At 35.8% G+C, this 25631-nt stretch overlaps 3 protein-coding genes across 6 annotated transcripts in view; 1 reads left to right on the forward strand and 2 right to left on the reverse strand.

The window, feature by feature from the left end:
• The window catches only part of LOC108331394 (protein translocase subunit SECA2, chloroplastic), a 38818-nt gene extending 24263 nt beyond the window's left edge, over nucleotides 1–14555 (reverse strand). For 3 of the 4 annotated variants that reach the window (XM_017566037.2, XM_052875683.1, XM_017566036.2), the window contains exons 1-15: nucleotides 7595–7905; nucleotides 7313–7517; nucleotides 7164–7228; nucleotides 6955–7075; nucleotides 6752–6843; nucleotides 6495–6560; nucleotides 6325–6389; nucleotides 6140–6227; nucleotides 5923–5988; nucleotides 5694–5809; nucleotides 4981–5071; nucleotides 1703–1786; nucleotides 1516–1608; nucleotides 1326–1421; nucleotides 1127–1212 (exon numbers count right to left, since the gene is read on the reverse strand). In XM_017566037.2, coding sequence (XP_017421526.1) covers nucleotides 1127–1212; nucleotides 1326–1421; nucleotides 1516–1608; nucleotides 1703–1786; nucleotides 4981–5071; nucleotides 5694–5809; nucleotides 5923–5988; nucleotides 6140–6227; nucleotides 6325–6389; nucleotides 6495–6560; nucleotides 6752–6843; nucleotides 6955–7075; nucleotides 7164–7228; nucleotides 7313–7517; nucleotides 7595–7759 — 1499 coding nt within the window. In that variant the 5' untranslated portion in view covers nucleotides 7760–7905. Of the gene's footprint in view, nucleotides 1–1126; nucleotides 1213–1325; nucleotides 1422–1515; nucleotides 1609–1702; nucleotides 1787–4980; nucleotides 5072–5693; nucleotides 5810–5922; nucleotides 5989–6139; nucleotides 6228–6324; nucleotides 6390–6494; nucleotides 6561–6751; nucleotides 6844–6954; nucleotides 7076–7163; nucleotides 7229–7312; nucleotides 7518–7594; nucleotides 7906–10626; nucleotides 10756–10882; nucleotides 11003–11144; nucleotides 11382–11474; nucleotides 11748–12404; nucleotides 12461–12862 lie in introns of those variants that run through there. The other variant, XM_017566038.2, reaches the window with a different exon arrangement.
• A 175-nt stretch (nucleotides 14556–14730) lies between these two features.
• Nucleotides 14731–18383, forward strand: LOC108331395 (uncharacterized). The gene is made up of 5 exons (XM_017566039.2): nucleotides 14731–14841; nucleotides 15853–16011; nucleotides 16467–16518; nucleotides 17387–17453; nucleotides 18111–18383. The coding sequence occupies exons 2-5, from the start codon at nucleotides 15856–15858 to the stop codon at nucleotides 18211–18213; spliced, it is 378 nt and encodes a 125-aa protein (XP_017421528.1). The 5' UTR covers nucleotides 14731–14841; nucleotides 15853–15855; the 3' UTR covers nucleotides 18214–18383.
• Nucleotides 18384–19762: 1379 nt separating this feature from the next.
• The window catches only part of LOC108330611 (pentatricopeptide repeat-containing protein At1g77360, mitochondrial), a 46024-nt gene continuing 40155 nt past the window's right edge, over nucleotides 19763–25631 (reverse strand). Inside the window, exon 3 of the transcript XR_008248192.1 lies at nucleotides 19763–20467. The gene's annotated coding sequence lies outside the window, so the exon portion shown is untranslated. The remainder of the gene's footprint in view (nucleotides 20468–25631) is intronic.

Below are 25631 nucleotides of genomic sequence, written 5' to 3' on the forward strand. Positions count from 1 at the left end.
TTGTAACAGTCAACATTAAACAGACCATAATTCCTAATTATCTGTTTATAAAAGCAATTTCAAGACAGCTAAAGAAGCAAAAATTTGAAGTAAAACAAAATATCCATTTTAAATGGTACAAAAAGACATGACAAGTTCAAGTAGTAATATAAGTGTCCAAAACTAGAGCTGTCAAAACGGGCCATCCGGCCACCACGGGTTGGTCACTTAGTGAGCTAACCCAACCCGGCTCATTTATTAGCGAGTCAGAAAAATTCGAACCCGGCTCGACCCACCACGGGTTGGTGGGTAAACGGGTTGGCTCACTAGCTCACTTAATTACAATTTTTTTTAAATAAAAAAAATTACAAACTTTCTATAATACAAATCTAAACAAATTTCACTCCCAACATGAGTATTTAATTAATTTTGAAAATAAGGAACTTAAATAATTTTTTCAAGTAAAAACAAAATAATAAATATTTTTTTATAAAATTAAAATTAAATTTTAATAAAATAAAATAGGTAGGTGGGTTGGTGGGCCAACCCGGCCCACTACGGGTTCAACCCGCATGAACCAGGTTTAAACGAGCCGGGTTGAAATCTGACTCGCAAAAAAAAATACAATTTTTTCTAACCCAACCCGGTTCAAACCCGTGGTGGGCCAGGTTGGCTCGCGGGTTGTGACCCATTTTGACAGCTCTATCCAAAACCTGTGTTAGAGAAACAAGTTAGTTTGTATACATATTTCTTATAAGTTCTTTTGTACAACTAGTAAGTCTCTTGTACAGCTGTAGGCTTCTTTGTGAGCTAGTTTGCACAGCTGTCAGTTCTTGTACAGTTGTCAGTAAGCAATGCCTATAAATACATCTTGTATTTACGTTTCAGAAGCATGATAGATAATAAAAATATTCAATTCAATGTTCAAATTCTTCTCTCTAGTTTTACTCAGTTCAGTTGGTCTAAGACCCTGAAGAAATGGAAAGCACGTATGAGAGTTCTTTCTTGTTAAATAGTGTCTATCATGTGTTTCAGAATTCAGAGCATTAGGCTAAGAAAGAAATATTGCAATTATCATTTGTTCTTAAAAGAATGCAAAACATGTCCAGTGATAAACAGCACCCATCATAATAATCATAATACTTACCTAGTTGTTCCAACTAAGACAGGCCGACCTTGTCCAAACATATATTCAACTTCTCGGCGAACTTGCTCCCATTTCCCACGAGCAGTCTTGAATAATTTATTAATAGAAAAAGCATACACTTAATAAAATTAGGATTTTTGTCATGGAAAAATGATTGTATTGAAACAACAGATGCTAAAGAAACTATTAAATGGCATACAGCAAAAGCTTGAATTGGTAAATCTTTTCTAATATTAGGAAGATTTGTGGGTACTTCAATGACTGGCATCCTAAACATTTTTAAGAACTCTTTCTCCTGCAACGATATATACCAAAATCATGAACTGATACAAAACACAAATTGCAACAGTTAAACTTTAATACAATGTCAGAACTGTATAAATTTTTACTTCTGTTTTGGCAGTCCCAGTCATTCCTGACAACTTCGGATAGAGCTTGAATAATGACTGATATGTGATCTGTGCCACAACAACAGAATCTGCCTGTGCAAGTTTAAACCTTTGAAAGTTAGAATCAATTAATTATGATGAGAAGTGTCATGATACGAAAAACAAATCAAAGAACCGATATATATACCTGAATCTTCAAACCTTCCTTTGCCTCCACAGCCTGGTGAATCCCTTCAGACCATCTCCTTTTCTCTTCAACTCTACCTGTCAGCTGAAATATTTTCGGGATTTGTTTCATCATATTATTAAGAAAACTAATAGCAAGCAAAAAGAAAATGAAAAATTATCTGTTTAATTATTAAATGAAAACAAAAGATTAACGCTTTTACTAGAAATACAAGAAACAATAATGTTCACGATATAAACCTGTGTATTGGGTTCAACCCGATAACTTATGTGAAAATTAGTCCTCATTATAGCACCAAAGCCTCTAATGACCAAATTGTTAATAAATTCATTTTTTGCACCACTATTCTTCATAATTAAATTAAATTCAGCACAAGATAAAGTCAGCTTGTCAGAAGTCCAGACTTCAGGTCGAAAGAGCTCTTGCAAGAGGGAGTATGTTAGACATTATACTAAAGAAAGTTAATTGAATGCATCACCAACAAAAATCGTTTTGGGATAGTTGGTCCTTGCAAAATATCTCAGCCATGCATATTTACTGTTGAAGTATTAAGCAAATGCATATGTTTAATGTGCTCAATCTTGAGCTGTTTTGAACAACCCTGTATTACAATGTAGAATATAAGCTATCATATTTCAGTCTGTGTAAAACAAACACTTGCATTTATATTGGGTAGGGTTTTCCAAACATCCTCCAGTTTTATCAAATAGTAACAGTACAACAGGTTTGAGAAATCGTACAAATCAAGTAAGGTGTACAAGCTCTAGGAAAAGTCGTTGATCATGTATTTCACTAGTTTTTAAACTTAAGATTTAGACAAATGTACATGAGTTTTAATTTTGCTAAGTGTTGTATCCAATTAACAAAGAATAATGAAATATAAACTTGGACTTAAATATATTTTTATTCCTTTTAAATACGACTTGGTAAACCATAGGAAAGAGAGAGTGAGCTGAAATCTTACATTTCTATGACAGCACATACGTTTTATTTATATTGAGAAAACTAAGTCAATACAATAAATAGAGGAGATTCTCAAATAACAAAGATATAATAGGAAAATAAAGAAAAATGTTTCTAGTAGTGCATGTACAATCTAGATTATATTAAGTATATAGGATATGTTCCACATGCCTATAATTATAACATGATTAAATTTAGTTATACCTTCCAATATTTTTCGTTGGTTTAATCCTCATAAATTTAATTTTACAAATTCTGCTTATCATTATTTAGTAGTGACATTACAAGCATCTAGATACATAATGTCAACAAACACTGAGGTGGTAAGTTAAATGCATGTCATATCAATAGTAAGTAATGACAGGGAGTGCGTACATCTTCAAACTTTTTAAATTTGTAAGACTAAAGCCAACAAAAAATGAATAAAAGTGATAAAACCAAATTTAGTTTTATTTACAAGGACTAAAAACACATTTTACCCTAAAATTTATAATATTATGAAATTACATCAATGGGATGGAATTACTCACTTCTTCATTATGTGAGTGTGAGGCCAAGGTTGCTAATTCTTAACTGTATTATTTATTTACTTCATTCTCTAGTACTATAATTTTGTAATCTGCTCAAATATGAAGATAGCAGACAGCATCAGAAATGTATTCTATCAAAAAGATAGATTCTTATCTCCACCCTTATAGTCTATAAACCGCAAACCCAAATTGCAGGTACCATTTCTCAGCATAAAAAATACCCTCTTTAAACCCATTCTATTGCCTTCAAAATCACCTGCTTAGCCCACAAACAGCCTCAATAACAATTTATTTTCATCTTTCTACGTCTTATAATTTGGGCGTAGACATAAATCCATTCAAATGCTCATGAGGCAACAGTTGTCCTCCACTTACATACATTACTTTTTTCCATATGACTAATTGAAGTGAGATCTTGATAAGGACTTGGGAATTATGGAATGCGTAAGTTTCACATCAAGTAGTATAAAATACTCAGTGAAGTATTTAAGTTCTTCCCCCTGGTAGGTTTCTCAAATACTTGGATGCTTATCAGATCTCTTAACATATTCCCCTTACTCCAAAAATTAAACATCTCAAAAACATGAACTTTAAATGTTTTGACATGTGGGAGTATACGAATAAAAATCACTAGAATAAGATATATTATAGAGTTTTGATTTAAACCTAACTCAATCCCAAAAACTAATTTATAAGGTGAGGGATGCTGTCACTTGCTAACATTACTTTTTGCTGTATCAATAGTCAATGAGACATCTTACCCCTGGCCCACAAAAAAAATAACCTACAATATTCATATTGTAAACTTTCCACTGTCCTAAATAACATAAGTGTTGTCCTGTAACAAGGCCAAAGCAAAGTGTGTTATCTTAAATAACATCCAACTATCATGCGAAACAATTTCATGAATCAGAAGCTAAATATCACATCTAACTAGGCTACACATGTTTCCAGCATAACAGAAGGGAGATTTTATGTGTGCACATTAGGCAAGGGCGGACAATAAGTAGCCCCTAGTACAGTTTGTAACCATTCTAAACAGACCCTTAGGTTAACCCAGTTTCCACTCCATTTGTTTGAAATCAACATATCTAATATAAGTGAATGCATGCCAAGTATATGCACTAAAACATCAAGTCTGTTCACATTTCTATAGACAATGCATAATTTGTAAAATCAAAAGTACATACTGCTAGTGAATTTAAAAAACAAAAATGGACTACAGTAACCAAGATTTCAGAGTACAAAAAAATACTACAAGCTTGTGAAACAAAATATACTAATTGTATGTATATATTCAGTTTAACCTCTTTTTTTTTCTAAATATCCTCTAGGATGTTAATCAGTATATTTTTCTCTACAACTAATTGATTACTGTCATTGAACCCCCTCTCTGAATCGTTAAAAGCAGAGTACCTTATTGTGGCCACAAGAGTTTCTCCTACAATGAATTTTAGAAAACAAAGGAACTAACATGTGGCCAAGAATCACAATATACAACTGATGTTTGTCCTATAAATATCCAATTTTAAAATGTAAAAATCTACTAAATTCCAAATCATGGAGGAAAAGTAACTTCATTATTCCATTAACCTTGCATGGACAACAACAGGTATGCCCAACAAAAAGTCATGTTACTCATGTTGTGTATCTGTGTTGTGCCCTAGGATACAATAGATCAAATTTTGTGTGTTCCTGTGTCATGTTTTGTTGCAAGTGTTTGCTTTCATAGGTAAACAAAAGTTGCATAATATTAAAAGCATAAAGAAATCTTGAAAGTATTACCTCATTGATAATCAAAGCCTTTCCATCTCTAACAATGTATTGCACATCTCGACGATAGAATTCTTTAGCTTTTATAGCATTAATCACAAATCTGCAGTAACTCAACTCCTACTAGTCAAATGTAATTTAACTGATTGGACAGGAATTTCAAATTCCAACATGTTAGCCAGAAACTTCATATAAAGCACCCACTATCAAATAAATATAACAATTATGATTATGATAAACTAATCTAAATCTCTAAGAAAGTGTATGCACTCAAAAAACCATGATTACAAATATAAGTTGTAAACACAGAAAAATATAAAGCACGTGATCTTTTTTCACAGGGGTGTCATTTACATATATGTCAAGGGATCAGGAGGTTTTACTATATTAGTGTCTAATTTGTCATGCTTTTGTTTTAATTTTATTTTCTCTTTTTTAAGGAGGACAATCCCTTTTTAATATTATTATTTTTTACTGAATAAATTTATTCTTTTTTCATTAAAAAAGAAAGAAATTTTTTTAACTTGTACTCTACTGTTTAGCAGATTGTGATGTTAATGTTATATAATTCATCAAAAAGAGAGATCATAATGGAAAAAATGAATAAGATATGCTGACATTAATGCTAGCCTACTTTTTGCCAAACTACCATTGGGATTACAAAACAAGTAAACACCAACCAATGTTAAATGAGCAACAAATTATTAGAGTATAAGAATACTCACCTTGCCCAGGGATCATTTTCATCCCAAAGGTCATTAGTTTCTAAAGCCATTTCGGCAAGAGCAATTCCTTCCTCGGTCAACTCCACAGAATTATCTTTAAGCTCCACTTTGTAATGCTGTTAATGAAAAAAAAATCAGTGTATAATACTATCTAGATAAACTGAGCAGAATGGAAAAAGGGAGGAAAACAGAGTAAATGACATGATGAAGTGCAAGAGAATGTACGCACAGTGCCCTGTTTAAGCAGATCAGCTACTTTTGCAGCAACAGGGAATCGTGCAGCATCTTTACTAGCCTGCAATAAAGAAGGAGAAGCAGTCATCTTTCATTGAGCTTGAGCAGTTGAAATATTCTTTCTAATACCGCTAACCTGGGTATGAAAGAAGGGGATGATAATGATTTAGCGAACCACAAGAAGCAAAATTAAAAATTAATGTTAAGCCTACCTCACCACTGATTAACAAAGGATTTCTTCCCTCGTCTATCAAGACAGAATCCACTTCATCAACAATTCCAAAATGAAAGGGCTTTGGCCTGTTTTCTTGTACAATAGTCACTCGTAACCAAACATATTTCAAACCAAAAGAAAAAGAAGAAAATAACTTAGTTCTACCCAAGTAATACACACTACCATCTCATTACAAGCTGGTCACGATTTCCAGCCAGATTATCTCGCAGGTAATCAAATCCAAGCTCCTAAAGTAAGAAAAGGACAAAAAGGAAGAAAAGAAAATAACATAAGTAAAAATATAAATGTACAGCTAAAAGGAAACAGTATAAGTAACTGATAGGTGTAATTACCGAATTATTGGTATATGTTATATCACATCTGTAGTTGATTCTTCGTTCTTCAGCATTCATTCCTCTCTGTGCATGCAAACATCAGATAACCAAGTTAAAAGAAGGTTGTGCAGTGCGTTCACAAATTAATTAATAAAATCTTCTTTACTAGACCCAACCCATTCGTACGTTATATCCTTAAACATGTGCTCTTATCATCTCATCATCAAACACATAGCAGATGAAAATCAATTTTACCACCTGCAGAGAAAAATTACCTGAATAAGACCGACAGATAGACCTAAGAAACGATGAACGCGTCCCATCCATTCAGCGTCACGCTGAGCTAAATAATCGTTAACAGTTACCACTGCAAAGAAATCAAAAGTTAGAGAAATTTATTTTCGAAAAGCCAAGTGCTGGCACCTGAAGAAACTCCCCTGGCTATTCAAGCTTCTAGAGTGTTGGCAGTAACACATACCATGAACACCCTCAGAGGTCAGGGCATTTAGATAAGCAGCTAGTGTGGAAACCAAGGTTTTACCCTCCCCGGTTTTCATCTCAGCAATGGACCCATCATGCAGCACTGCCCCACCAATAATCTAACATCAACAAAACTCCTCATTCAGTGACATGCAAAAAAGCACAATACAAGAGATATACACATGCAAGTCAATGATAGAATGAGACCTGAACATCGAAATGACGCATTCTAAGTTTTCTCCAAGCAGCTTCACGAACAACTGCGAACGCCTCTGAAACATTAATTACGATTCAATCATAAACACAGTTCAGAGACAAATCCAGCAATGACGCAACAGCATAAAAGAGTAGTGAACCAGCTTGAATGTCAGCAAGCGTAGCCCCTCGCGCGAGCCGGCGGCGAAACTCGGAGGTCTTCGCGGCCAGCTGTTCATCGGAGAGCGCCTTAATCTGAGGCTCGAAGGCGTTGACGGAGTTCACGAGACGATAGTAGTCGCTAACAACCCAATAGTTCAAGCTCGTGAAGTCAGTGAAACGCTTTTGAACACGACCGAGATTTCCCTGCAAGCAAGAAAGTGATCTGACAATTGACTAAGGCAATTCGTCGAACAAGTAGCGGGCGCATAGCTGAAACGCACCTTGACGGAGGCAACGGCGACGAGAGCGGGTGTGCAACGACGTCGTCGCAGGCGAGGCCAGGGCGGAACAAAAGGGCGCGAACGAATGAAGAAAGCGTTGGCGTTGACATCGGTAGAAGTGATTCTCTGAAGGGCGAAGAAAGGTGGATACGAGAGCGCGGCCATAAAGGTGTGTTGGCAACTTCAACGGATTAGCGCATATGCAAATGAGCTTAGCATAGGATGGCTTTCTTCTGTGGTGTTTATTACGGCCCCAGAGGACTCCGGTGAGGGAGAAAAAAAGGCTTTGGCATTTGAATTATAAAATCAGTTTAATTTTAAATGTCTTTTTGTCCTTATAATTTACTTTTTATTATATTCTTTGTAAATTTCTATTGTGGAAAATGTTCCTAGGAGGATGATAATTGTATCAAAACTCGATGAATACCCATTCACAATTTTTAATATCGTAAAGTCTTTGGACACTTAATAATATTCTATGTTTCGAATAGGAGTGAAAAATGTAAACTGTTTTATGTTTTATATTTAGTTTGAAATAAAAGAAAAGAAAGGAAAGTAACAGGTTAAATTTACTTACATTTATACGTCTGATTTTTAAGTCAATTAACATGGTCAATTATAAACAGTGAATGTTGTTATCAATGGTATAAGTGCCTCTCTTAAATTACAATTGTATTTCCTATCAAAATATGTTTCTACCAACCTTCCTATACGGTTTTGCATATCCAATATGTTTACACATCACTATGAAAATCACCTATATTTAATTTTGCACAGTTTTGTACATAAAAGTCATATTTCCCCCTTTTTGATATCCCATACTTCAGCATATCGTATTGTGTCTCTTCTCATATCTTCATTGGTCTCGTTTCTCATCAAGCTTCCCTACTTTAAGTTGTTGTCATATTGTTTTTGGTCATAACAGTTTTATAAACTTCTTTACAAAATTATTTGAGTCTGTAAAAAGCACCAATTCAAGTATGTGAAATTGATATTCCTCAACTTGTTCTTTAGTCACTACAAACATCTTCTCAGCATTTGGCTTTCCATTTATGAAAATCACATCATTAATTTGATATCACCCACTACAAATAATGGTTGTGCGCACATACTCTTCCAAGCTAAGTTTCCCTTTTTGCTCAAACTACAAAAGTTATGCTGTAAACAAATATTTCTTATACTGTTTAGATTCACTATCTGCCCCTTTATCCATCTATTGTAAGCATTTCATAGACTGACAGTTGGACAGGTCGCCTCACATTACAACACAGGGATTTTCCACACTGATTTGTCTTCTGCCAAGGTTATTTTTTATTGCAACTCTATCTAGACCCAATCTCCATGTGAAATGAATTGCATTTGATATCACTGTCATCTCCCATATTTCATTGAAAAATTCCTCATCTGCCAAGGTTATCTTTTGTTTTTAGATCTCTTATTTTGTTTTCTCCTTCCACAACCCTTGCTCATTTGTCATCAAACTCCACTTCCATTTTTCTAATAGAACCTTATTAAAACACCTTTATATCCTTGAATCTCAGCCCCTACACTTTTTCTGTTTGCACACTTTTTCCAACTAACCTAAGCTATACATCTTTCTTCCGATCCAAACCCACAGAAACTTCCTTTGCATCCTCTTGATTGTGTTAGTTAGAGTTTCCGTTATTTGTACATTGCTACAGTTGCGAAATGAGATAATGATTATATGTAATATGTAAAATTTTTATTGAAAATTGCTTCCTTCATTAAATCTACCTTTACAATGATTGAGATAAATATTATTCTGAGAATTCTTTATTTTTCAGAAAATATTATCTGGAATGTTGTTTTATCTTATTCTACGTATATTATATGATAAATATTATTAAAATTTTAATCTAAGTACGAAAAATATTTATTTTAATTTTTATATTATTTTAAATGTTAAAACTTATAAATTATGTTTTATTTTAATTTTCCAGTATCATAATTATGACGTTATAATTTTTAATATTATTTAATTATTATTATTATTTTTTTATTAATAGCAGTGGATCTGGTTCGACTTCAGTTGAAAATTTCAATCTGGATTCAGTAGTTTGACAGGTTTAGTTCTAAAAACATTTATAAAAACCAACAACACGAAATCATTTTGTACCAAAAAAGGAAAAAGAAAAAGTAGAGCTAATTGGTGCAAAAATCTGCACTGAAACTTGTCATGTGTCCTGAATCTGAACTAATTTTCTTACTATGGTATATATTACATTAAGTATAGACTGCAACATTTTCAAGTTATATACAAACCTTAAGAATCAAGCCCGAGAAAGAAATAGTTTATAATATGTACAGAACACCTTTCAGTATCACTTGGATCACACTATCTGCATCTGTGTCGAAAATGTCACCCGAAAACCTATCATCACAAGGATGATGCATAATTTAAGAAAAAGAAATGGCTGCAACTTGAGCAGTCAAACCAGGAGTTGAGCAGATGCACCCAATTAACTCTTACTATTTACTGATAAACCTGGAGGAACCAAATCAACAATAGGCGTTGAGTGTTAAAAATTCACAAGCATAATAAAAAGACAGAAATGCAGTGATAACAAGTCAACCATTATATCAGATGGTAGTGTCTTGCACTCCATAGATATTTGTCAGACATTGACTTTCCTTTCAGAACACAATAAGAAGTCATGTTGCCAAATAATTGAGAGTGAAAAGGACAATATTTCCCGGTTGATCATATCTGCCTATAGAATTCAATTGGCATGGTTTAGAATAAGCACTCTCTTCTATTGAGTGGGGAGAAAAGAGCAATCTCTAAATGACTCCAGGCTGAATTATTCTCTCTTTTCCATTTAGATAGACAAATAAACAAGTGTGCAAGGGGAAATGTGTAATTAAAATGAACAAAATTTACGGGCTGTGAGCTGTGACTTCTTTTATATCAAATATTTTATTAAAGCAACACTTAAATTAACTCTCTTAAATACACGTCGTCGAGGCCTGAATTTAAAAATTTAAAATAATTGGATGAAGTGAATAAATACCTTAATAGACTTGTCAGCATATCCGATGTACAGTTTTCCCTGGCTGTATAATATAGCTGTAACAACAGAACTGTTTGGAATGGATCCATATGGTTTGACATCCAGTTCAAACTCGTCTCCAGATAATTCCTACAATTCACTAACTTCTATAATGAATTTCTATGCTATTTGAATAAATAATATTAAATAAAATATCATAAGCTGAGCAAATTGCATTGTAATTTCGTAGACAGAGCACAAGATTTTGCATTTCTACCTGTATATTAACATTTTTGTCCCAACCTCCTGTATAAAGACATTTTCCCTGCATACTCATTGCAAAAATGGACCCATTATGCAATGTTTTGGAATTCATGAACACATCATTCCTCCAGACCTAAACAAACAAATGATAAAAGAGATGTTAAACAATATTGACTGGAGTTAATTGTGTGCGTCAAGTCCATATTTGACTTCAAGTGGGCTACAAAATTCATCATTAATCTTCAAAAGGCAAAAAATATGGAAAAATAAGAAACCTTTATGCATCCATTCTCATGTGCTGCAACAAGCAAATGCCTATCTACAGTAATAGCCATGATAGACCTCATATCTGCAAGCGTATCTTCCCCCAGAACTGTCAATGGACAGTGGTCATTTAGACTCCACAACCGAACTGTACCATCCCAACTACCACTGTAAAGAACCTCATCACAAACAGCAAGTGTGGAAACTACGGATCTATGACCAGTCATTGTGCATATCAAAGTTTCATCCTGGGAAAAGTTATAGAAACCCAAAGAACGCATTTACAATGAAGTTTCTATTTTTGGCAGCAAACAAGTAATCAAAGAAAGTTAAAGACTAACCTTTAATGACCAAGCTTTGATTGTTCTATCTCCGCTTCCAGTGTAAATAGAATGATTTTTGGAAACAGCCAAGGAGTGTATACCACTAAAACGCCAATCCTTGTTCTCATTCCATTTCCTTAAGGGATCTTGCCTAAGAGGAGCAGCAATTCCCCAAATAAATATGCCCCCTCCACTGTCACCACTTATGCACAATGGTTCTTCTTCATCTAGATAAACTAGAGCCATGACTTTATTCTCATGACCTCTAAATGTGTGTAAATGAGAAAGGTCCTACATAAATTTATAGTAAATGAGAAAATCTCATTATATCTGAGAGTCCGTGAAACAGCTTGTACAAAACAACCACAATAATCTATATTAAAATATCCCAGCCCTTCAAACTTTGTAATCATCATAAATCATGCTTTGATGTTGCATGACAATCTAGCATCCAAGATGGTTTTTTTATCTATCCATGTAAGACAAAGAATGCAACAATTTTAAATAGCACAAAGTAGGAAGAGCCTATGAGCATCTGAAGGAAGTATTGCAGAAGCAATTTCTCTTATAAGTTAGATTTCTAATATTGAAATTCCACTTGAGCAGACCTACGTAGTTAGGCTGTGAATGCAAGTTTTAGTTTTTGAAGCCAGCAAATCACAAGTGAAAAAAAAAGAATATCCCAACCATTTTGCTCTCTCTTCTCTTATTTATTTAGCTATTAATATTCTGACTAAATATTTATCAGAAGGTATCCACTAATGGAGTCACAGGAGGGAAAGAACCCTGAAGAACTATTTATCAGAAAATATCAAAACATATTTCTAATTCTGTTGCATTTACTGAAACAACAAGGAAGGGATCCTCGTCAAGATTATAAATGAGATCGTGCTATTTGGAATGTGCCCACTAGAATGGTGACACATCATTTTGTTTTAAAATTGGTACCTGCAAGGACCATACGCGAACAGTTTTGTCAAATGAGGAGCTGAATAAATACCCGCCTGCAAAACTAAACAAATACTCATTTAGAACGAAATATAGTTCTGCATTGCATAATCACCACATCTTCTAACGGATCAGAAACGTACAATGAAATGTATAATTGCATAGATGAAGCGGCCTAAATCCAGATACTGAATAAGAGCTTAGTTTATAAGTTTCATTAAACCATGTGGTTTCAAACTATTTTAATGCAATGCACAGAAAGCATGAGAAACTATGACCAAATCAATTGAAAAGCCTCACATTCAACTGGCCTTCAAACAATGAAACCCATGCCAAGTGTCAATTATCAGATAACTTATTTATCACCCATAACTAGTCTTGAGGATATTGTCACCCAAACATTCAAAGAACGGTAGCACGAGATATGATTAGTAGGAACATAAACTTAGAATTCAGACCTCCAACAGCCAATCCACTGACACAATCAAGATGGCTTCGCAGATCTTTGAGTTCAGTTAAGCCCCCAGATAAACCAGCAGCAGAGTACTCGTCAGACTTGTCTTGGCCATCTTGAACAAAATTTGGATGACCATCAATTTGTTTCTCCCGCAACTCATGCTCGCTTGGTTCGTCAGACCATTCCTTAGGCAACAGAGATAGCTCCCCTAGAACCAAACAGCGACCTGTACTGTCCTTACTTATTGTGACCTCTAAGTTGCCCAGAAATTCAAATTGAGGTTTGACTAACATATCCTGAATGCAGTTCCTTACATCTACCACATCTGGACGGTTTACTGGATTGACGTCCAAACATTTGCAAAGAATCTTCCCCAGTGACAGATACTCAGAGCCTAGTTTGTCTTCCAACACAGAACCAACTTTCTCCACGCAACACACATAACTAGCTGTGCTATCACCATCACTCTCTTCATTCATTTCCAAGGTATTCCGAGGCAGCACATTTCCAATAAGAAGCCATAGCAGTACACGGGCCAATGACCATACATCTGAGCCATACCCAATTGGATATCTCAAATGGCCACTATCTCGAGCAGATCTCCTCATGTACAACAACTCATACAAAACCTCAGGACTTACAAAAATCTCATTTTCCAAGCAATCTTTAGACATTGCTTCTTTCTCATGTTTACCGGAAACAGCATGCAACCGCCTTCCCATCCCCAATACCTCATTCAAATCAACACAAATCCCACCGAGCTCATCAAAAGAGAAACAAGAAAGCCCCAAACAGCCAGCAACTAAACCTTCCAAATGCAAAGAAAGCACAGCTTCACATATACCCCTTCCAATCATTAAAAAATAAAAAATCCCACCACTGTCCAACTCCAAACCACCCTCATTCCCACCAACAAACCCATTTCCCAATTCACCAAACTTGTCTAAAAGATTACCACTTTGCCTCTCACACACCATATACAGAGGTCCCTCCACCCCTTCACTCCACAACCCAAAAACCCCACACACCCTCCTCTGTCTCACGGAAGCTTCAAGAATCCATGCTAACTCCTCTCTCGCAGCCTCGCTCATCCCCTCCAAACACTTAATCACCCATGCAACATAGCTAAACCTAAACTTAGAGTCATCCCCAGGAGAGAAACAAACAATCGGAGCGAGACTCACGCATCGGTTAACTCCGAAACAAACCCTACCCTTGGACGAACTGAACCGACCAAGACAATGGTCATCAGTTAAAACAGCGTCGAGCGGAAGAATCCAATTCTTCCATACATCATAGAACTCAGGGGACCAGAACGAAGAGTGATCGTTACAAGAATTGAAGGTGGACCGTTGGTTGTGTTTGTGGGAATGACTAGAAGAAGAAGGGGAGTGTTGGAGCGAGATTCTGAGGAGGTCGATGTTTTTGGGAAGAGAAGAAGGACCTTGTTGAGAAGGATACTTCACGAGTTGGGTGCAAGCGGGGCACCGAATAGTATTCGGGTACCGTTGCGGAAGCTCCGCGAGACAAGCTTCGCAAACGGAGTGTCCACATGACAAGACCCGAGGAATTGCGTCGCGGTCGTCGAAGGATTGAAGGCACACCGGGCACTCCGGCAGCTCCATTGCCGGCGGTGGTAAGCGAAGTTAGTAACTTAATTACAACACCAGAAACTAATTATTTTAAAACGGTGTCGTTTGTTATATGGGTTCTGTTTTTGTTTTTTACGTCTATTATGACGCATTTATCGCAAACTTCAGTTGTACGTTACCCTGCTGACCTGACTCTTGGGGAAAAATTAATATCTAAAAAAACTCTTAAATATTATTTTTGTGGAAAAAATAGCTATTAAAAACCACTGGCTGAATTATATAGGAGCCAATTCCTAAATTGCCCTCAAGTATTTATCTCGTGCGTTCATTAAAACGACGATCTCGTGTTGCTGGAGATCTGAACTGAAACCGCTGCTTCCGATCTGAGGTGTGCTCTTCGTCTTCGCTTCTGTTATTCCCTTTTTGATTTTGTGTGAAAAATGTGAGACGTAGAGGGAATTAAGTGGATTGGTTAGATCTTTAATTCCTTGATGCTTCTGTTCTGCTTGTTTGAATGGCGAATTTTTGTTAGGATTTGATGAAACTCGGCTTACGTAGCTCGGAGTTAGGGTTTTTGGGAAGTTATTGTACATTTGGGATCGGTGTGCCTTGATAACATTGTTAGATCCGTTGAACTTAGGTTATTGACTTTTGTTGTTCGCGAACTTCGTAGCTTCAGCTGCTTGTAAGCGAAATCTGGCATTCAGGTTTCTGTATGCTTTGCGTGGTTGTTGAGGAGCATTCTTCGTATCATAGATGACTCTTCTTTAACACAGTGGCTTCTTTGTTTACTTTCGGCTAAGAGAGTGTGCTTATGCTGCATGTTTTAAAGTTTATAAACTACCAATTTTGTCCTTCAACTATCATCCTCTCGCATAAGTGGTTTCTAAAGTAATATTTTAGTCCTAAGTTGATGTATAATAGAATTTGAGAATCAATTTTAGGCTTTTTTAGTATTTAGGATACTACTTATCATGATTTTTCTTACTTCCTGAACTAAAGTAGTTATTTACACTTTAAGGAGTGCTTAAGAGAAAGGATCAAAGGTAAAGGTAATACTTTGAAAATAAATTTGGTGGTTTAATCGTTTAAAACTAATTGAGCTTGACTTGTCTCGTATACTGTTGAAAAGAATGTTCTGTCATGGATTCATTTGACTTAAAGTTAACATTTAACTAAATTTTTAAGTAGAGTATGTTTTAGTGGATTATACTTGTAGCTCTAGAGATATGTGGCTGCTAGACACATGACAAGTCTTTGTTTTAATTTTGGTATATGGTAGTTTATATACTTATGCGCTATTTCCGTTTGCAACTGAGTGACAGGTGATAGTGATTTTTTTTCGTGCTATTCTCACAATTGTTTCTGTGTTCGTTGTTGCTTAACTTGCAATGAGAAGGCCATGGCGGGATCTGGGAGTTCCATGCTGTATTCCTTTCTTCTTTTCACAGTCATTCTCTCACTTCAAGAAATGTACCGTGGGAAACTAGCATCATCAGAACTGTTCACCATACTCGGAGGATTCATCAGCTCCCTCCTATTTCTTGTGCTCCTAACTGTGAGTTCTGAATCCGTTTCTTGATTTCTTTCTCTTCGGTCATAATCTGTGCACATTTTCTCGTCTTCAAAGTTTTATATGCCGATAATATTATGTTATTTTCTGAATAATAATATCATATGGTAGAAGGAATGAAAATTAATAGTTATTCGTGACATCAAAAAATAAAGAATGTTTATCACGTATCCTTTCCCATTGCATCCCTTTCGATACTATTATTTGAACATACATTATAATTCATATATGTGTACACACACACACATATACTTCCCTGGTTTTATACAATCCTTCTAATTTGTGAAAAGCAAGGTGACCTATTTTAATGAGAAAGATGTGAATTTTTATATTTATCCGTGTAGTTTCTCTTAATTAGTTTCTACTCATTATTCTTCCAATAATTCCATAGAGGACAAATCTTTCAAGGTAATTTAAGGTACTTATATTTGTGTTTCCAGTTCATTGGAAATTTGCAGGAAACAATTGGTGCAAGAACTGGTTGGGGTGCTGGTAAGTACACATTTAATTTTGAAATTTGAATATGATAAATGGTATCATTTTATAGTAAAGGAATTTAAAATCAATTTAACAGAATGAATACTGTTTGTAGCTTCCAATGTTGTGATGTTGAACATTGAGGCATACTACTTAAGGTTAAAGCACTTATTTGTTAGTGACTTAGTGTACACTCTTTTATGCATTAGTACTATTAGTTTCCACCAGTTTTTATGAATATGCTTTCCTTTCTCTGCCATAATACGTTCGCTCTTTCATTATGAAAAGAAGTCCAAGCCTATTGTTTTGTGGAGAGCTTTCTGCATGACGGTTTTACATATGCAGACTATATTATTCTGCCATATTTATAGAAGGCTAACGAGATTATACCAGCATTTACAGAGAGCTTAAGATAGATATCAATTTTTTATAAAGAAACGAAGATGTCATAAGAGACAATTTTGTCCCAGACAAGTACCATATTATAAATTGTGATACCTTTTTTGTGAACATCTGCAGTATTACATACTATTGGTCTCATAATTTAGTATAGTAAGTTTGACTGTATAAAAAAGTTTATTCGCTCGAGTACATACACATGTAAAAAAAGAAACTGTATGATTACTAGATTTTTCCATAAAAATTTTTCGCAAGTATCTTAAACTATTAAATTTTTATCCCGAGTTTTTTTCTCTATTAATCTATCTATATTTGGTGTGTTAATGGCGAAATTATTTTTCATATACATTTTGTCTTTAGCAATAACAATAACTGCAAATTTTATTCTCTAGGTCACCTTTAAGGATTTGTGTCTCTAGAAACAACTTCCAATATTGCGTTTTATGTTTATGCAAATTGAAGATAGTTAATTTTTATTTTTCAGTCATAGTAGCAGAAGCAGTTGCTCTGATTGCTGCAAGCACTGTTCACCGAGTTTGCATCACTACATGGTATGCTTCTCTTAATCCTCTTTTGCCTTATGAATGAATGAGAACCTCACTGAGAGGTGCAGTATGTGATGTATTTAATAGAGTATGAGGCGGGGACACATTCAAAAGCCAGTCATACCTCTTGTTTTAGAATAATCAAACTGCTGATAATTGAGTATAATATTGCTGGCAAACCTTCTTAAAGCCTAGTTAGTCAATCATCCGACCTCAACAACTTATTGGTGCATGACTCTTTTTTTATTAAGAAAAGATAGATCAACTACTTAAATAGAAATGTGCACGTTCTATTTAACATATTTCGAGAAAATCGCTTTTCATATTTTATAACTTTCTTGAGTGTGTGCATTAGTTTTAGCTGCTTAATATATGCTTGCAAATTGCAAAAAATCATAAGGATGTTTCTATTTCAGAGGGTACACCTTTTTTAATGAAACAAAAAGGATTCTTACGAAGAATATATTAGCAATTAATGATGGCCTAGTGTAGCAAAGTATTGTCATTATCGTGGTCTGGCTTGTAAAGAGGAAATCATATCCAAAACTCAACAACATATTGGCTAGTTGTGGATTCTTAAGTATTTAAACACCATTAAAATGCATCATTTTCATATTTTCATATGAACTCGTTGGTGATGTCTTCATATTTGCACAAATGTAGTTTCCTGTTCTCGGCTGGATTGCTGTACGAGGTTAACAAGGTTTCTGGGTCTGCTGTCTCAACAAGCGACATCAGGACTAAAAAGCAAAGTGGAAGAGCTTAAGCATATGTATGCTTCCTACAAAGGCATCTTTAGAAAATTTTCCCCAGTAGTATTAGTTTTATAACCCTAGTATCATCATAAATTATAAGAAGAGTGTTTTAAGTTTGTATGACATTTCTTTGTACAATTCCAATGATATATGATTTGAACGATCTCTTTCTAACGAAAAACCGATCAGACATCTTTTTCACAGGTAGGCTTGTTTAATTTATCAAATAATGAGTTACGAGGGATTTAAACTTCTGATGGATCCAACTTCATATATATCGAATGGTTCTGGATTTTGTTTCCTGACAAGTGTACCATTTACACTATTATCTGATATTGCCAAGAATGGAATGCCAAAATCAGTCAGTGTTACTTGACTGTGGCAGGATCTTGGAATTCTATCTAAGATGAACTTTGGTCTGAGTTCATGTATATTTTTAGCCCCTAGCAACTCGAGCGAGAAAAAACTCTCCACCTCCTTTGAAGTGGCATAGACTGGGTTTACACACTCAGCTGGTGTGGTGTGTATCCCCATAGATTCGTGTTTAGATGAGTCATTTATGGATTTAATGGAAATTAAAACTTAAGGAAATTGAACTTCAAAAATTGAAACCGTCCCGAATTTCTCGTTTGGATATTAGTAAAACAAATTTTACAATGTAAAAACTTTCGCATGGATATTTATTTTTTTCTAACAAATATTAAACATCTAGATCTCGTGTTTAGCAACCTCTCTAATCTGCACAAAGAAAACCTGCACATCTGAGAGAAAATAAGAATGAGCAACATAGACGAACTGAGGAAAACAAGAATGAGCAGCAAAGATAAACAGAGAAAAACATGAATGAACCAACCGAGAGAGGAAGAATAATTTTTTCTCTCTTTTCCCTTTACAACCAATTTGACCTTTGTGCTATTTTACTCATCACACATACTCATTTAAATTGTAAGTAGATTATTTGGAGTGTGGACTGTTTTTTATTTTTTTCATCATTTTATCAGCTGTCAGGTGACTGACTAGTTGTCCCATATTCTCCTCATTTGTCTCTTTTGTACTTCACTACATGTCCTTCTCCATTAAGAATAATCTTGTCCTCATGAATTATGAAAATGCAATTTCTAATGCAGTGTGATCCTGTTTGTGTGTTATTCAATCCCTCCCATTAGCCTAAATGCTCTTGAACATGTTTACTGCCCTTGATAGTCACCAAAGACCGAAGAAAAATAGCTAGTCGAAGTCCTAGATGTGCATCATCGAAAGTTATTTCTAGCTCCTCAATCAACCCTTTAACTACAAGAACATTGTAATTCCCAACTAATAATTGGAAATTAGGCATGGGCTTAACTAGCAATTTTAAACACTGAGCAATCTTGGTTTATAAACAAATTATCCAAGCTGTCACTATCAAGTAATTTTAAACATTGTAATTCCCACGTACTCTTGATAGATCCTTGGAACCTCAAAGTACTTATTGGAGAAGACTGGCCCTTTTAAGGCATTATATGATAAGTGACGCTCCTATACAAACAAAATTTCTGAGATGTCCAGCAGATAAGGCTGAATGTCAGTATTACCATCCTCTTTCAAATACAAGTATTGCTTATTTGCACACCTATAAGTTGGAGAAAAAAATTTCATCACATGTGAGAGAACCCATTCTCGGGTAATGATCAAAATATTGTTCAACCTTAAAGTTCCATTGGAGAACATCAAATCCATCAAAACATGAAAATTCCAGATTAATGTTGCGATAATAAAAGTTATGAATTCAGTATAATATTCTAGTACGAAACTAATTTGAGTAAGTTTGAACAAATTTGATCGAGAGCCTTCATAAGGAGTGTCCAAACTCTGATTCTAGATCTCTAGTGAACACAAGTTATGATTGAAAAGCATTCCATCGTGAATCATCTGGAACCACAACGTCTTTATCGAAATGTATCATCACTATGGTCAATTGTTGTGCATCAAGTGGATGATAATAGTAAAAATATTACTCGGCCTTAAATATCCATTGGAGAACATCAAATCCATCAAAACGAGAAAAAAACCAGTCTAACATTGCAAACTTGAAAGGGTGTGTTTGAAGAGCTAGAGTCCACCTACAGAGCACGTTTTAGCATCCTCCTCCATTGTTGATTTTATAGTTTTGAAACAAGTAGAGTAACCCTTGTCACGAGCTTTCATCATGTCCGTCAAACGCTTCACATCGAAGACAAGTCTTTCATGAGCATATTTTCCGCCATAATAAATGAAAGCACCAATCTAACAACGATACCAATAAAAATGAGTATGAGAGAGCTATATGGAAAAAAGGAGTAATTGCATTATTTCCTGGAAATGGGTTTCTTATAAGAAAACAAACACTACTATGAGTATATTACATAGCAACAAAGATGAACATAGGAAAACAAAAATGAACCACACGGGAGAGGAAGGTTCTGCCCAATCCTTTTTCTCTCCACCATCAGCTTGACCTTTACTATATTTGTCTCACACACATAGTCCTTGAACCGTATGTTAATTATTTTGGGTTGTGGGATTTTCCTTATTTTTTCATCATTTCAGCTGCTGTGACCTATTTCTAGCTGTCTCTATATTGTCCTCATTTGTCTTTTTTGTAATTGGCTTCATTGCAAATTTAAACCAGTAGCCGATGCACATTGCAGTGGTTAACTACAGCAAATCAAACGGAATATGGCCCAACCATTATAAGTTTTCTGTTGTAATTTGAGATAATATCTTTAGAATCTTTTTAATTAGAGGAAATAGATACATAATCTTTTATTTTATTTTATTTTTTTCTAGTTTTCCTAGTTTCCCTATTTTCCTTTTTAGGAGAACTAGATTATTACAAATAGAGAGTATGAGAATGTATTTTTTATGATTTGAGAATAATAAAATAAGTCTTATTTTCAACTTGGTGTCAGAGCTCCTGATTTTGGGGCTCGATTCCGCTGCATCAAGTCGCACCGCTGCCGTTGTCCTACCACTGCCGCTGTCACCGTCGCCGGTTGGGGTCGTTAATAGGGCAGAAAAGTGCGCCCAACACCGGCGATCACAACGCCTGAAGTCGCTCCGTGAGAGGAGCCGCCACGCGCTGCCACCGCGTGTAGCCCACGCGCCCACCTCCGGCGAGACCCACTCGTCGCCGCTGCCACAGATAGGGTCGCCGGAGCCCCCTGAGTCTATTCCTAGAGTCGGTGATGACTCTTTTTGGCTGTATTTGAGTAGATCTGAATTTTAAGTTTTGCTCTTTTATTCTCGGTGTGACCCACTCGCCGTCACCGCCACAGAAGAGTCGTCGGAGCCTCCTGAGTCTGTTTTTAGGGTTGGTGACGACCTGTTTGGCCTATATTTGAGTAGATCTGAGTTTTAAGTTCTGCTCCTTTTTTCTCGGTGTGACTCATACGCCGTCATCGTCTTGGAGACTCCTGGTTGCGTTCTACGGGATGTCTGAAGTAAAAATTATTCCTTTAAAAGCAATGGATGAATCAATGAGTAAGCCCTTTGGATCATGTACTCTGTCCATAAAAGGTAAGATTTGCCTCAATACTGTTGATCATGTGTCTCAAGATATTTGGATCCTTGATTCGGGTGCAACTGATCATATGACACCTTTCAGTATGCCCTTCGTCTCATATGGTAAAAGAAATAAAGAACAACTTATTACAATTGTGAATGGTCAGGGTATATGTAACACCCTACTATTTTAAAGGGTATTACTGATAGTAGAGACTAAATTAATTTGATATCTCTTATAAACAATCAAACTTTATTTCATTTAATCCAAAGTACAATACCAAACTTACAAACTTTAAACAATATAGTCTTCACCATTGAAATTTCAACTTATAAGTTTTACACAACATAATCTTCCCAATACAAATTTATTCTTTTTACAAAAATCCCTGAAAGTTTTTCCCCGCATCTCTCTCATCTCTAAGCTTGTTCAACCGCATCTGCAACATTATCTAATCACATATAACATGATTTATATGATCATAGTACAAACAAATAAGGGTAAGCCCACCTTATCATAAAATCATCAAACTTGTAATAAAAATATTATAATCATGTATTTCTGCAATTGATAAAATATCATTATTCCGATGTCATTAATTCATCATTATCAAAGTCATCTTTCCCATTTCCATAAATCTTACAAGTGTACCATGCTTACTCATGAAGCCTTATGGTCAGACCGCTCTCTGCCTGCTTCCTTAAGCCTCACTTATATACTATGTCTTACTTTCTGAAGCCTTATGGTCAGACCCCTCTCTGCCTGCTTCTATATAACTTACGAATCATATGTTTATGTCAAAGCCTTATGGTCAGAGCACTTTCTGCCTGCTTTCATAAACCTCAGGTGTTACTTTGCTCATACCAAACTCTCATGGTATAACTCGAACATACTACTCCCGGTAGTAAACATCATTTCATAAGTAATGATTTCTCATATCCACTCCAACATTTCATAAAACCAACAATTCATACCCTCTTATCCACCTAACTCAATCATGTTCATTCTTTAATCAAGAATTCATAATAACCCGTTTTGGTATCAATAAATTAAACATATTACCATATATTATGCTTCATATTATAAACTCATTTTGCCCATAACGAGTATAACTCAACATATTTTCACCAAACAAAGATCATGGATCAACCAAAATATATCAACATATCGTAGGAACTACATATTAAAGTCTGGGCTCAATGTAATAATAAATAAAATATATACGAAATTTTTACCATGATAATATTATGCATCTACAATCAACTTGTTTTATTTTATTTTCATCCTAGTAGAGATTTTTCTTTACTCCAATTGGTCACCGGAGAGGACCCAGATGTCTGAACGCATCAAACTCACCTTCGACGCCAGCACATATGACTAGTCACAACTGACTGGACCAGGCCAGGGCTGCTCTATGATCAGGGATGTGCCAACTCAGGTTTTTAAGGTTCCTCTATCCTACCAACAAAGGGAGGCCCTCAATAATTAATCAATTTATTTATTTAATTTATCTACCTTGTTGTCTTATGCTCTAGATCTAAAATGCCTAATTTTAATATTTTTACTTCCTCTCACAACAACCTCAAACAGTATCTGTATATCTATTTAATACTCATATATAAGCAATTACAGAACCCTTACTCCAGACCTTCCAACAAGATCAATTTCAGCTAACAAACTCATTCAATAAATTCATCGCATCTCAACATGTACAATTTAACAGTTTCAGTTATAACACCCAATATAATAAAAGTCATAAAACAGTTTCGCAAGAGAACACCAGTTCAACATTCGTATATTTATAAATTCATACAAAAATAATTAGTTGCCCTTACCATCAAAATAATATTAATATAAAAATTCAGGGGAAACAAGAAGTTGAATCTGGCAGAGCCGGTTAGACAACTTCTCATCCTTCCACAAAGATGCAATAAAAAAATAGATAAGACAATAAAATTTCTGGGGAAACAAGAAGTTGAATCTGACAGAGCCGGTTAGACAACTTCTAATCCATCCAAAAATACAATATAATTAAATAACACGAACATTAACATGTCTGGGGAAACAAGAAGTTGAATCTGGCAGAGCCGGTTAGACAACTTCTAATCCATCCAAAAGTACAATATAATTAAATAACACGAACATTAACATGTCTGGGGAAACAAGAAGTTGAATCTGGCAGAGCCGTGATGAGGCCCAATTTAACTTGTTAGCCGTTGCTAGGACTCGGGTTCAATCCCCAAATCCTTGGCAACAGCGCTAAAAACTTGTTAGCTCAAAAAATACTTGTTGGGCTCGATTTCGGCAAGTGCACCGAATCGTTCAAGTAATAAACCAGTAAGACCGGGTATCTTTTTCCCAAGAGACTCGTAATACTAGAGAATTGTGCGATTAACAACTCATATAGACTCAATAACATAACATCAATATACAGAACAAGTGTAGAAATGTAAATTCATACATAATTACAAGGTTGGACTTTGGTATTGAAGGCACTTGGAAATGGAAAAGACAAGAAATGGTATGAAATGACATTGCTAAGGTTAGTTTTCACCAATGCACTCTTGTGTATGACCAATTTTATCTCCTCTCTATCAATTTACTAAAGTCAATCCACTAAAACACTCTAGCCCTAATTCCTTAGGTGAAAGAGCCTAGGTTTTCCTTATCAAACCCCAATTCCTTGGCAATCTAACAAGCAAAACCCGCATTAAAGAGCTGGGATCTAAGACAACATGTGAATCATCTTCCATTCCTAGAATCAATGACCCACAAGGACTCTTATTTCAGTTCAAGATTTCATCTTACGTTCCCATAATCCATAAAACCCCAAAATCAAGTCATGAACGTTCCCATTACATGCAAGCTTTAAGATCGGAAACAAGAATACTAGCAATTGATAGAAAATGCATATATATAATCAAATCATTCAACAATTACACAAGAATTCAAAGGCTACAACTAATCCCAACAAGATGGGTTTGGTTCTCCATTTCCATGGAGAACCCTAAGCTTACAAACATGGAAGATGGAAGAAGAAGGAGACCCAAAGGAAGAGGAGGAGATGTTCCCACAAGCTCCTCACGCCCTCCATGAGCTCCAGCCGTGAAATCGCGCCTCCAAATGACCAAAGACCCTTTCCCCTTCGCGTTTTAGGGTTAAATAAGCTGTCTGCCACATCAGTAAAAGTCGCGCCCGGGCGCCCTCTGTCAGTCGCGCCCGAGCGCGAAGCTCTCGCAAAAATTCAAATCTGGCGAAAAGTCGCGCCCGGGCGCCCCTCTGTTTTCGCGCCCGAGCGCGTGCCTCTCGCATTTGGACGAACGTCCTTCAATCTGGCCGAGCGTCCTCTTTCCTGGACGAGCGTCCTCCTGGCTGGGACGAGCGTCCTCTCTGCAATTTGGACGAGCGTCCTCTGCCTAGCTGGACTAGCGTCCACTTCTGCCTGGCTGGACGAGCGCCCTCTGACTGGGACGAACGTCCTCTCCTCTGGACGAGCGTCCTCTTCTCTGGACGAACGTCCTCCTCTCTTGGACGAGCGCCCGCTTCTGGGACGAGCGTCCTCCTGGACGAGCGTCCTCCTGGACGAGCGTCCTCCTGCCTGGACGAACGTCCACTGTCCTGGGACGAGCGTCCTCCTTCCTGGACGAACGTCCTTGCACTGCTGATGGCATTTCTTCGTGCTAATTTCTTGGTCCAGTTCTATAGTTTGTTGGAGAGTCTTCCAAGCTCATTTTTAGCTACAAAACAAGGGATTATTGATGAAAGTACATCAAGGTAGCCAAAAACACAAATATTTAGAAAACAAGACAAAAGAAGAGGATTAAGCAAGTTATAAGTAAGAAAGGAGTTGATTTTGCCACTAAAATGATGCTTAAAATATGGTATAATTTAGCATTATCAAAATAC

This window comes from Vigna angularis, chromosome 4 (genome assembly GCF_016808095.1).
Source record: "Vigna angularis cultivar LongXiaoDou No.4 chromosome 4, ASM1680809v1, whole genome shotgun sequence".
NCBI lineage: Eukaryota > Viridiplantae > Streptophyta > Magnoliopsida > Fabales > Fabaceae > Vigna > Vigna angularis.